This window comes from Diadema antillarum, unplaced genomic scaffold (genome assembly GCF_040938485.1).
Source record: "Diadema antillarum isolate AM-2024a unplaced genomic scaffold, OU_Dant_1.0 seq00000089_RagTag, whole genome shotgun sequence".
Taxonomy (NCBI): domain Eukaryota; kingdom Metazoa; phylum Echinodermata; class Echinoidea; order Diadematoida; family Diadematidae; genus Diadema; species Diadema antillarum.
In genome coordinates, this window is record NW_027271179.1 from 1,167,264 (window position 1) to 1,178,629 (window position 11,366).

Here is an 11,366-nt window from a genome sequence, read left to right on the forward strand (position 1 = left end):
TGAATTGATGTTGCAGTAAAAATTTGTTAGAACACATTTAATGTATTGATAACTGCAAAAAAAAAAAATCATTAATCATTAATTTTTCATTAGGTGGGCCATTTCATCATTGGAGGACATGACAATTGACATGATAATCTTAGAAATGTGCAAATTTATGTTAATCTTTGATTTAGTTTCACCTAAATGTCATTGATGTTTAGGAATCATAAAGGTCTTTTCAGTTCAACAGAATTAATTTTTGATTTTCTTTGATTTTTGTGAGATCTCAAACTGTCAGAATGTACATGTGGGACTGGAGACAATTAAAGTTACTTTTGTGCAAATTACACTGGGTTCCTTTTTATGTTTTTTTCCTCCAAATTTTGCCAAAGGACAGAGATAAGTTAATTCAAATATTCCACTAGTCATCTTACACTGTATATTTAATCAGTTACAAATGGGTGAAATGACCTGTGGAGTTACTCTGGACAAATAAAAAAATGCAGTGTAACTAACCATGCTGTGGGTCTACAGTAGCTAAAGTCTAAGAATTATAGGGTCAAACTGACAAAAAGTTGTTGGTACATTTGTCATGAGGCTATGATGAATTGAAATTGATGTGACACTTTGAAGTACATTTTGTTTTTTAAATAAGACATTCATTTTTTTTTCTCATGTCCTTTTTTGCAACCTTTTACAATTCATTAGTTACCATGGCAACCCTAATATTTGTTTAATTTCATTATTTTTTTTTTAAATTAAATATTAAGATCATAAACCTGGGAAAGATGGACATGTGACATGATTGTGACTTGAAATGAATAGATTATATTTATAGTGTTTTAGTATTAAAAGCAAATATGTAAATTTCCTTAGATGTAACATTACTTTTTCAACCACAGAATTGCCCAATGTTATATTAAATGGTCCATACATTTGTCATATACAATACTCTGTTATCACTGTCTATTGTACTTCAGTAGCATGGCTGGGTGTATCATATTTCTGACCCTTTGTAGTTACTTGTCTTCTTTGTACTTTCATGTGTGATTGATATTATGTAGGGATTAGTCCATTCAGAAATAAAGACAGCTTGTTTAAAATGAAACTATTTTATCAAACTTATTCTGTTCCAAGTAAAGTCTCACCACTACTTTCCAATGCAAATGTGCATGAGGTTCCCTTTGCATTCAATGTGCCCTTAAAACATACAATGTATGAGTATCTTTGCTGCACAGGGTGCAAAATGAGTTCTGGTAATGAGAAAGGGCCCTATGGATCAAAATATCCAATCTGACTGTGATGAACATAATCAGGCATCCTGTTGTTGTTTTTTTCTTTATGTGGGATACCGATAGTCATTGTATTATCAATGTTATTTATAAAGACATCTATTTTCTTTTGCAGGGGTGGGGAGCTTTTCACTGAAGATAAAAAGTACATGATCACAGATAATCAGTCTGTTTGTGTGATCTTGATGCTGAGGAGGAATGCACTTTTGTGTACCTAGATGTGTATTGGAGAGAGTAGATTTCAAGCCCAGTGTTCAGGCTGCCAGCAACCATTGGATTCTCAAACAAGTTACTATTAAAAGGTTGATGCAGTCATCTCATTCTTACTCTAATTGCAGTATGGTCTCTCCAATACAATATGTTAAAGTAGACACCAAAACAGATCGTGCCCCCGTAAACAGGAGTAGTTATTTTGTTTCAGACTGTAAGATTGCCAAATCCCTGTAGACTGTACATTAGGATCCATCAGGCTTTTGTAGGCCATTTGTAAAGTTGACGTGAATTACATATCTTCTAGGGGTAATGCTGAAGTACAGAAGGCAGTGTACCTAGGCATATATCCCCTTTGTGGGTATGAAGCAACTGATAGATATAATCATGCTGAATAGCAGCTGGGGAAGTGAGAGTACAAAGAGCTTAAAGCTTAAACTTAGTTCTCAAGCAGGGCTCAAAATTCATCTTCCACCGTAGAATTTGCTTGCAATATGTCAAAAAGGTCCACCAAGAAACTTACATGGCTGATGCAATTTGCCAGGATGTAGAGTTGTTTTTTTTTTTAATAGTATTTTGAGATCATAAGTGTAGAATAATGTTGATTACGCTTATCATTCCAGAAGAACCCTCCCCGTTCAGCATTGTGGGAGTGTAGAACATTACACAATGGTTGACTATGACATGATGTGCTTGCAATGGTATTTTCTTACAAGCTGTTGTACATGCGATTCACTGTCACGCAGAAGATTGCTGTGCATGATTTGTCAGTTATTGATAATCAATTGAAAATTACATAGCAACCACTATTTTGAAGGCTCCAAGATTGTGGATGTCCGGCAATCCTTTTTGGTTGGTCAATATTTCACATTTTCGTTGCCACCCAACTGAAATTGTGAGCACTACAATGTATTACAGCATTATTCCACACATTCTTTATGCAATTGCATTTGTGTATTTTGGAGCAAAAAAAAAAGACAGTTCTGCAGGCATATAAAGAACTAAACATATGGAGATCACAAATTGTACTACGATCAACAATTGATTTAGTGAGTAGATCTACATTGTATGGTCAATCTTTCTGCACTTGGAACAGATACAAAGTGTATATTACAGATGCACTCTACCCACATTCATTGACATTTACTCTAACATATATTTTGCTTGAGAGGAGTAAATTTATATCATATTGCTATGATTTTTTTTTTTTTTTTTTTTTTTTTTGGCGGGGGGAGGGTGGAGGAGGGGATGGGCAAATTCAAGTTTGAAATGGTCACAGCAATCACACAGCTAGTTAGTATTATTTTTCTTCATCATCCCTCTACACTACCTATTGTACTTTTGTAAAAAGAGTCATCACCATTTGCCACATGCATATATCAAATATTATTAAAAACATTTTTATAATGCTATTATTCAACAGAATACTCTACAGGGTATACAGTATGAGAAAATAGCATTTAAAACATTGCTTGTGACATTCTTTTTAGTACAGTATGGTTTTATTTAGGAACTACCTATCAAATAGGACACACAAATATTATAGTACCAAAATGGTGAAGTATCTGTGTAAATGTCAGATTACAAATGTACCAAAAGTGTAGCGCATTGTTTATCACAGTGACCAGAACGTGAATACTGTATGCCATAAATATGTAGCGAGTCTAATTTTTTTTCGCGAATCATGGAATACAGCACTGAACTGAGAAATGTATGCTTCCACATCACATTCATGTTGGGATCAAGGTTTATATTTTCACGTCCTTCAGATAAGAAAATACAATCAGTGATAAGAGCAAGGGGTGGCCAAGCCATAATGCATTAATGCAGTACCAGTAATTAAAGACCAATACCACTCAGAGAGTAATTGTAAATTAAAGAAAAAAAACCAAAACCAGTGCCTTATAGAGGATTGTCAATTTCTACAATGGGTGGAAGCAAAGTTCTCCTTGTAATTACCCTGTAATGGATGAAAGATCTTATTTATGACATCAGTATTGTTTTGGTGTGCTATCATCTTTATTGATACACATACCGGTATGTACCAGTTCTTTTTACATGAGTCACTTTAATGTAAAGTTGTCTGAACCTTAGTTTGTGGGTTTACCCACAATGATTTTGTTGGCTTCCATGGAGATTCATCCTACATTAAACATTGCTTTCATTATTGACAGTATTACACAACACATAAACTTGTTCAATGTCTCTTCTTAATTTGTCATGATATAGGACCTTTATACCCATTCAGCCCAGTGCGATGGCTTCTCTCCATCATTGTACCTCTGTACATTGGCATTCGATAGCATCCGAAAGAAGAAGCTGGACAGTTTAGGAGCAATGATGGGTAAGTGAATGTAATGTCATGAGATAGTGTGGGGTACAATCAATTTTTTAATTTTAACTTGTTGCTCGTATATGTGTAGGTCTGTTGTATCACAAAACATCCTACCATATAAAATATCCGCAATAAAGCATAAATTATACAGTACAGAGATACAGTTGAACCTCTCTTATCCGGCCTCCCCTTTATCCGGATCTCTCTATTATACGGACGCAATCTCGCCGTGATTTTTTTTAAAATAATTACGGGAGGGAAAGGGGGATTCCCAATTCCCTTGAGATCTCCTACACAAAACATAATGAATTACATATACTTGATACATTTCTTAATAATTATCTAGGTAAATCATCCCAAGAATTTATAAAAGAAAATGATTTCATTCTTGCAAACACGAACCTCTATTTTGGGGTCTGTTACTGAGTGTAACAATGAAAAGGTTGCAGTATACACATTACTACATGTGGTACTACAATGGGCTACATCAGTACATGTGTATGTATATGTACATGTATAGAGTCTCCCGTATCCGACCAAATCCCTTATCCGGATGAGCCCCGGTCCCGACTTGTCCGGATACGAGAGGTTCAACTGTATCAGTATTTTCCTCAATATACCATAATTGTGGACGGTTTAGTCTGGAAACATTTTTGTTATAACTATTGTTCACATTTTGTGTATTAAACAACTTTTAACATCGATTATACAGATTCAGATTTTTACAGTGGTTGTTTCTATCCGTAACTCACATTTTAGAAGTATTTTAAAGCACTAATGCTGGGTTTTTAGCTCACCTGAGCCGAAGGCTCAAGTGAGCTATTGCGATCGCTCTTCGTCCGGCGTGCGTTGTGCGTCATGCGTAGCATCCCTAGGGGGATAGGATCTCAATTTGTTCAAGTGGGCACCATACCCCACCTGGGGGGCCCCCAGAGGGGCCCAAGCCCCCCAAAATTAAGGAATCTTAAAAAATCTTCTTCTCTAGAACCAGAAGTGATAGAGCTAAGTTAGTACTATGAATTAGTACATTGATGACTGTAGTTTCAAGTTTGTTCATGGCGGAATTAGGGGTGCCCCCCTTGGGACCCAGGGGAGGGGTCCTAATGGGGCCCAAATTGTACATTTTCATCTTTTTCTTGAAAATGCCATTATGAATTTCCCCAAAGTTGGCAGGTAGCATCCCTAGGGGGAAAGAATCTCATTCCCATCAAATGGTCACCATGCCCTACCTGGGGGGCCCCAGGGGGCCTAAATTTGGACCGAATTGTAAATTTTCATCTTTTTCTTGAAACCTGGAGATCACTAATTTTCACCAAACTTGGCAGGTAGCATCCCTAAGGGGATAGAATCTCAATTCTATCAAATGGGCACCATGCCCCACCTGGGGGGCCCCAGGGGTCCCACCCCCCCCCCCCTGTAAGGAATCTTTACAGATTTTCTCTAGAATTGGAAGTGATTGAGCTAAGTTAATACAATGAGTCAGTATATTGATGACTGTTGTTTCAAGTTTGTTCATGGGAGAATCAGGGGTGCCCCCCCCCCCACCCCCTTGGGACCCAAGGAAGCAGGATGGGATGGGGGGAGGGGGGTCCAAATGCAGGCCTAAATTTTATCTTCTTGCTGAAAACAACATAATGGATTTTCACCAAACTTGTCAAGTAGCATTCCCATAGGGATAAGATCTCAAAGTGTTTGAATGGGCACCATGCTTTCCTTGGGGCCCCAGGGGGTCCAAACCTTCTAAATTAATGAATATTAGATATTTTTCTCTAGTTCTAATCAAAAGTGATAGGGCTTGAAGTCTTTTTCTCAAGCTGCATAATCCAACATTCTATAAAGTACAGAGTACTTGGCAGGTATTTTTACCAGTGTGATGGAATATGTAAATGGACATCATGCCCCCATTCTCAAAGCTACCCCCACCATAAGTTTCCAATGTTCTCAGGTAAGAGTCTGCAAGAATGCATGGAAGGTGAACTTGCGATACTCAGGTGAGCGCGTGACCCCCGGGTCTCTTGTTACATTCAGATCTGCAAATGATAAATTGTGCCTTTAATTGTAGCAAATATTGGCAGAGTTTTTTTCTCTCCGAAGGTGGCTTATTTCAATTTTTAGATTGTTTTGATTGTGTGTTCCAGCTTTCGTGATGGGCATTATCATGATGTTGAGCAGTTACTCCTTCTTTCTGGCCCTGATGGCATTCTTCTACAGCGGCTCCAAACTCACCCGCTTCCGAGCCAGCAGGAAATCACGGCTGGAGGAGGATTACAAGGAAGGTACGTATTCCAGGGCCCCGTTCTATCAAAAGATAAAATCGATTTTGAATTTCCTTACCACACAGGCTGCCATAGACTTACAGTTGAAGTCAACTATATAATCAATTTTAACTCTTCATAAAACAGGGCCCTGAGTTTAGAAGTTCAAAGCGTACATCTACAACTTCTTTTGCCTTTTGCTGGAATTGTGTAGAATATCACAACAATAACCTGTCATCCTTCGTCATTCACTTTACAAGCTACTTGTTACTTTTAAGGATCTGGCAGAGTGTAGATTTTAGGGTGTCCCATTTCATTCGCTGCCCATTATTGGGTTACATTAAAAAACCACATATAGCACCAGTCAGCAAATAGGTACATCAAGGTGTATGCTCATTAATCGGTAATAGTCAACTCTAGTTGAAATTCTTTGGATGTGTGTGTACTTACACAGAGATCAGTTATAAAGCTACAGTGCACTCCCGTCATAACGAACATGGATATAACGAAATTCCGGTTACAACGAAGTAAAAATTCAGGCTGCAACATTATCTGCCCTATGTGTTTTTATTGTTTATCTGTTTGGTTATAACAAAATTTTTATACAACCATTTGAAGAAAACTGCAGGTCCAGAGGACTTCGTTATAACAGGAGTCCACTGTAATTCGTGGCGAGATCCTCGAATTTCCCAGTCTATGGTATCCCCATGTCACCGAGTCTTAAGCATCTGAGATGTGCATGCAAGCTTGTTTAAAAACAATTGCCTCATTATGGTGATGATTTTCAATTTTCATAGCTATGCTGAGTTTTGGCATTTTTTTTTTTCAATATGGTTAGATACTACACTAATATCCCATATCCTCTTGTAATTTTCATACCCTTTTTTTTTTTTTCATGGGGAAGATTCAAGCAGGTAAACTAGGTAGACTTATGAAGGCCGTATTACATTCTGCTTGCTATAATGTTGAGTGGAATTGTAGCCTTTGTAGAGATTGAGGTGTGCCTATCTACTCATGGATGCTTTGTCAAGCATATTTCTGGAAATCTGTATAGTTTCTGAAGATGAAATGTGACCATGCATCACAAAACCAACAAAAAATGGCACGACCCAATTTTACTGAGGGATCAATAAAGGTGAAATAGGTCGGCCTAGTCAAGGTTTAGTTTGCTTTTTTTCTGACAGAGCAATTCTTTTTGTATATAATTCCAAAGTTTGGGATCATAAAACGAATGGAAAATTGTCTATTTTTTAAACAGTTTTTCTAGAACACATTCTTTTCAGCCTGTGTGATCTGGTATGTCGAAGAGGTCCCTTTTCATTTCTTGAAAACCCTTTACATTCTCTTCACTTTAAACTCTAGCACCTTTTGAAAGGATTATGCTTCTGCTTTGAATGTTAGTATTAGTCATCAGTAGAACGTGCTAATGGAGGGGGCAAAATTTCAATTTTATCTGGTAATCCCTTTATTGTGGTTGCCGTGGTGTTTTACAGCCTGCATTTTGTACCATTCATTTTACAGAGCATGACTTGATGAGATTAAGTACCGGTACATGAAGAGACCCTAAGCTTCAAAGCCTTTTTTTTTTCAGTAAATAGTGTTCTATAGTGTGTAGTTTCTGTCCATCACTCAAATGGGTCAAGAAAGTCTATTTGTTTTGATATTTTAAAAGTGAGTCAATTTTTTTCGTGAATCAGGACTGCCCAATAATTTCGCGAGTGATTAAATTTGAGATCGTGGAGTACAGTAGACCACATAGGCCTGCATAATTTCTGCATAATTGCCACACTATATCACATATTGGGCTCAACTTTCATAAGCCATTCAGTTAACAAAATTACTCTTTGTGTGTAGAGTAATTCTGACTACTCCTAATCATTAAGTTTCATCATGCAAGGCATATTAGTATTTACAAATTAAGGTCTTTTCCATTCTCAAACCATGGAACAGTCAAAAGGTATATGTCTTGATATGTGTATGACATGTGTTAGATTCATTGTGGGTGATATCTACTAGTATGTTAACCTGTTGAGGATGAGTCCCGAGTATACTCGGGCAGGTGTCTATGGGAAATGCGTGTTGTAGCAAAATCAGTCCGTCCTAAACGGGTTAAAACTGCTGTTGTGACGACCTTTAAAAAAAAAAACGTCTCTATGAAGGTGGTCAAAGGACCTGGATCCAAGTCTTCACCAATGGCGGTATCCCTTCACTCTATGCTGCCCACTACATCCTGGAGTCGGGATTTCACGAGCAGCCGCTGGACTTTGCAAACCACTTTGCCCTGACGAACATCGCCCTCAGTGTTCTGTGTGGGATAGCCTGTGTGTGTGGGGATACCTGGGCATCGGAAGTTGGCAGTGTGGTTGGATGTGGGGATCCTTTTCTTATCACCACACTACAGAGAGTACCAAGGGGTGAGAAGATCATGGCTTTTATTCCACTTTGCCTCTCTCCTCTTTTAGACTTTGATATACTTGTCTGGAGGGTTTATTGCTCCTAATTCCTATATCTTCTGGACTATTGCTGTTTTAAAGAGTGTAAATATGCTCCTATCTTGTGTTTGTAACCAATGAATATTTGAGCTCCTCATTTTCTTTTGTAATTTTGTTGATTGCCCTTCTCTTCCACACAAGAAAACTATGATATTTGATGGAACTGCAGTTCAAAGCCTTAGGATCCTAGTTATCAACATGTTGTTCATATTGAACTTTATTACCATTGCTATTCATATTCCTCATAGCCGTAACATTTTCTGCTCTTGTCTTATCTTTTTTCTTTAGGGACAAATGGGGGTGTGTCATTTGTTGGCACGGTGATGAGTGCTGTAGGGGGCATGGTGGTGGGCCTGGGTTACTTGGCTGGCTCCTTCCTGACGTTTTCTAGGGAGGCGCTGGAGAATTCTCCTCCCCAGTGGCCAGTCATCCTGTTTTCAGGACTAGCTGGGCTGATGGGCTCTCTCATCGATTCACTCCTGGGTGCTTGTTTGCAGTACTCAGGTATGCAGGCATCAGCACATTTCTGTGCAGACTAGTTCATATGAATACTGTAAAATGAGGAATGTTCGCTTGCATTCTAATTTCGCGAATTTCGCGAGCGCCAAGATTCACAAAATTATAATGCATGCGAAAGTTCTCCTCTACACTATAATACATGCATTGATTGCCAATGGCAATTCGCGAAAATTTCAGGCTGCAAAAAACGCCGTCGGCTCCAATTTGCGAAAATTTCATGCCGCAAATATATTATGTTTTACAGTAATGCTTAGAATTTTAATTTCCCTGCATCTCGGTGTATTCTTTGTGACACTTTTGAGAAAAGTGCTGACAATGTGCCATAAAGTTTTAGTGATGATGGTATTATTTTACAGTAGTATTTACTTAGCAGTTTATCCCATTTGATGTCACTCTGATTTTCCTATCCTCTGTCACAACTGAGATATGTCACCAAATTTAGTTTTTTAGTTTTAAGACCAGAATTTTACTCTGCTTGTTGGACTTCACTAAATTCTTTCCATGAAAAGATGGATGATTCGTAATTCTCATGCCCTTGCCAGCATTTACCCAAATTTACTAGATATCTGACAACTCTCATTGGCATGGCTTAGGACATAGATTTCTTAAGGAGTGTATGGGCTGTTTTGTCAAGAATTGTTGGCGCTTTGGGTCAAGTGTTTGCAGGATGTGTATTATATGGTTTCCTAGCAATCGGTTAACTTCATGGTTCTTATCAAGATTAAAGTCTGTTGTGTTTACATTAATGTCTGCAAAATCTGTCATCAACTTCTACGTTGTCACATACTTCTGTGTAATTTGGTCACAGTCTGAGTCAAATCCATCAGGAATGGAAAAATCTTTGCGACTTATATGAACTCTGGCTTATACAATAGAATTAACACAGGTTTATCTCAGTCGGAAGTATAATTTGTTGTTGACTTTACAGCAAATTTTTTTACTTGTGCGAGGTCGACTTTGGTAAAGTTAACTGTATGGAGTTTAGTTATTGTAATTTGACCATTATAGTTACTGTTGTCCTTAATCCTAATCATTTTCATCATTATTATTATTGTAGGTATTGCTATCATACTTCATCTCTTGTGATTTGCAGGTTACTGTAAGAGGCAAGACAAGGTGGTCCATCAGCCATCATTGACCACCACGCACATTTCAGGGGTGGCAATACTGGACAATGAGGGTGTGAACCTGGTCTCCTGCTGGTTGACGGCTCTCATTATGCCCCATGTCTGTATCCGTTATTGGCACTGGCTCAGCTGAGCAGATCTGGCATTATGCTTCATATAAATCTGTGTGTAGGTGTGTAGGTGTGTGTGTGTGTGTCTGTGTGTGTTTGTGTATGTGTATGTATGAGAGAGGCTTCAAGCTAGGATTCAAGCTAGGCTTCAAGCTGGGCTTTTACAAGGTCTGTTGGCTTAGTCATCTGAGGACAGCCATGTACTGTGCAGACCAGACTGAAATAGATAATTCTGTTGAAAGAGACTGTTTTCAATCAACAACCAATGTCTGTACCATCTGGTTACTGCATCAAACGTGTACCACTTGGCACAGAGGCAAGCAGAAATGCTGTAAGATACTTGTTGCCATTCCTGATATACTGCTGCATTAGTGGTGTATTCTTGCTATTAATATAATGAGATGCAGTGGTTAAAAAAATCATTTTCAGTGAAAAGTGTAGTTGTGCCATCTAGTTTGTTACATTCTCCTGGAGGTAACATGAAAAAGAACTCCATAATGTCTTCAAACTATCTGGTACAAATAATAATGCTGGTGCATAAATTTTATTTTGGTTATCATTTATTTTTTTTTTTCTTATTACTGAGTACAGTCATGACAATATCTCACAAAACCCACAAAAAGTTACACAGTTCAATCATCCAGTACAGGTGAAGATGTGTGTTTTGGTCAAAAAGGGTTTTGAGTGTTGACTGAGCAACACTTTTTCCAGTCAAATTTTGAAGCATTGAATTAAGTATAAGGAGTGTTTTTAGCACTTTCTCGTGACCTGTGTTGTTTTCTGTGGCTCAAGTTTGTTTTCTCCATTTTCCACACATGGGGTGTATGGAAAGTGCATGGAATCCCTACAGAAACTTGAAAATAATAGCCAGCAGTGGCTTGATACCTTGATATTGTTATGAATAGAATGTTGTTACTGAGTGCCAAGTTTCAGGTTAGTCTGATTATTTCTTCATAGTGGTTGCCGTGGAGTTTTCAATTGAAGTTTCTTCCATGTGCAGTAAGAAATGAGTGAATGTGCATGCTTAAATAGACCCCGTAAAGC

General features: G+C 38.0%; 1 protein-coding gene across 1 annotated transcript; it reads left to right on the forward strand.

Annotated features, from left to right (window-relative positions):
• Window positions 1–3,037: 3,037 nt before the first annotated feature.
• LOC139726568 (transmembrane protein 19-like) lies at window positions 3,038–10,933 on the forward strand. Its single transcript, XM_071637560.1, has 6 exons — window positions 3,038–3,053; window positions 3,733–3,828; window positions 5,958–6,095; window positions 8,234–8,488; window positions 8,855–9,070; window positions 10,179–10,933. The coding sequence occupies exons 1-6, from the start codon at window positions 3,038–3,040 to the stop codon at window positions 10,343–10,345; spliced, it is 888 nt and encodes a 295-aa protein (XP_071493661.1). The 3' UTR covers window positions 10,346–10,933.
• Window positions 10,934–11,366: the final 433 nt, after the last annotated feature.

What these genes read in the sequence shown, in the direction of transcription:
- LOC139726568 (XM_071637560.1), top strand. An exon ending in ACTACAGAGAGTACCAAGGG is followed by an intron (nt 8,489 to 8,854) that starts GTGAGAAGATCA and finishes TTTTTTCTTTAG; the next exon opens with GGACAAATGGGGGTGTGTCA. An exon ending in TGCTTGTTTGCAGTACTCAG is followed by an intron (nt 9,071 to 10,178) that starts GTATGCAGGCAT and finishes TGTGATTTGCAG; the next exon opens with GTTACTGTAAGAGGCAAGAC.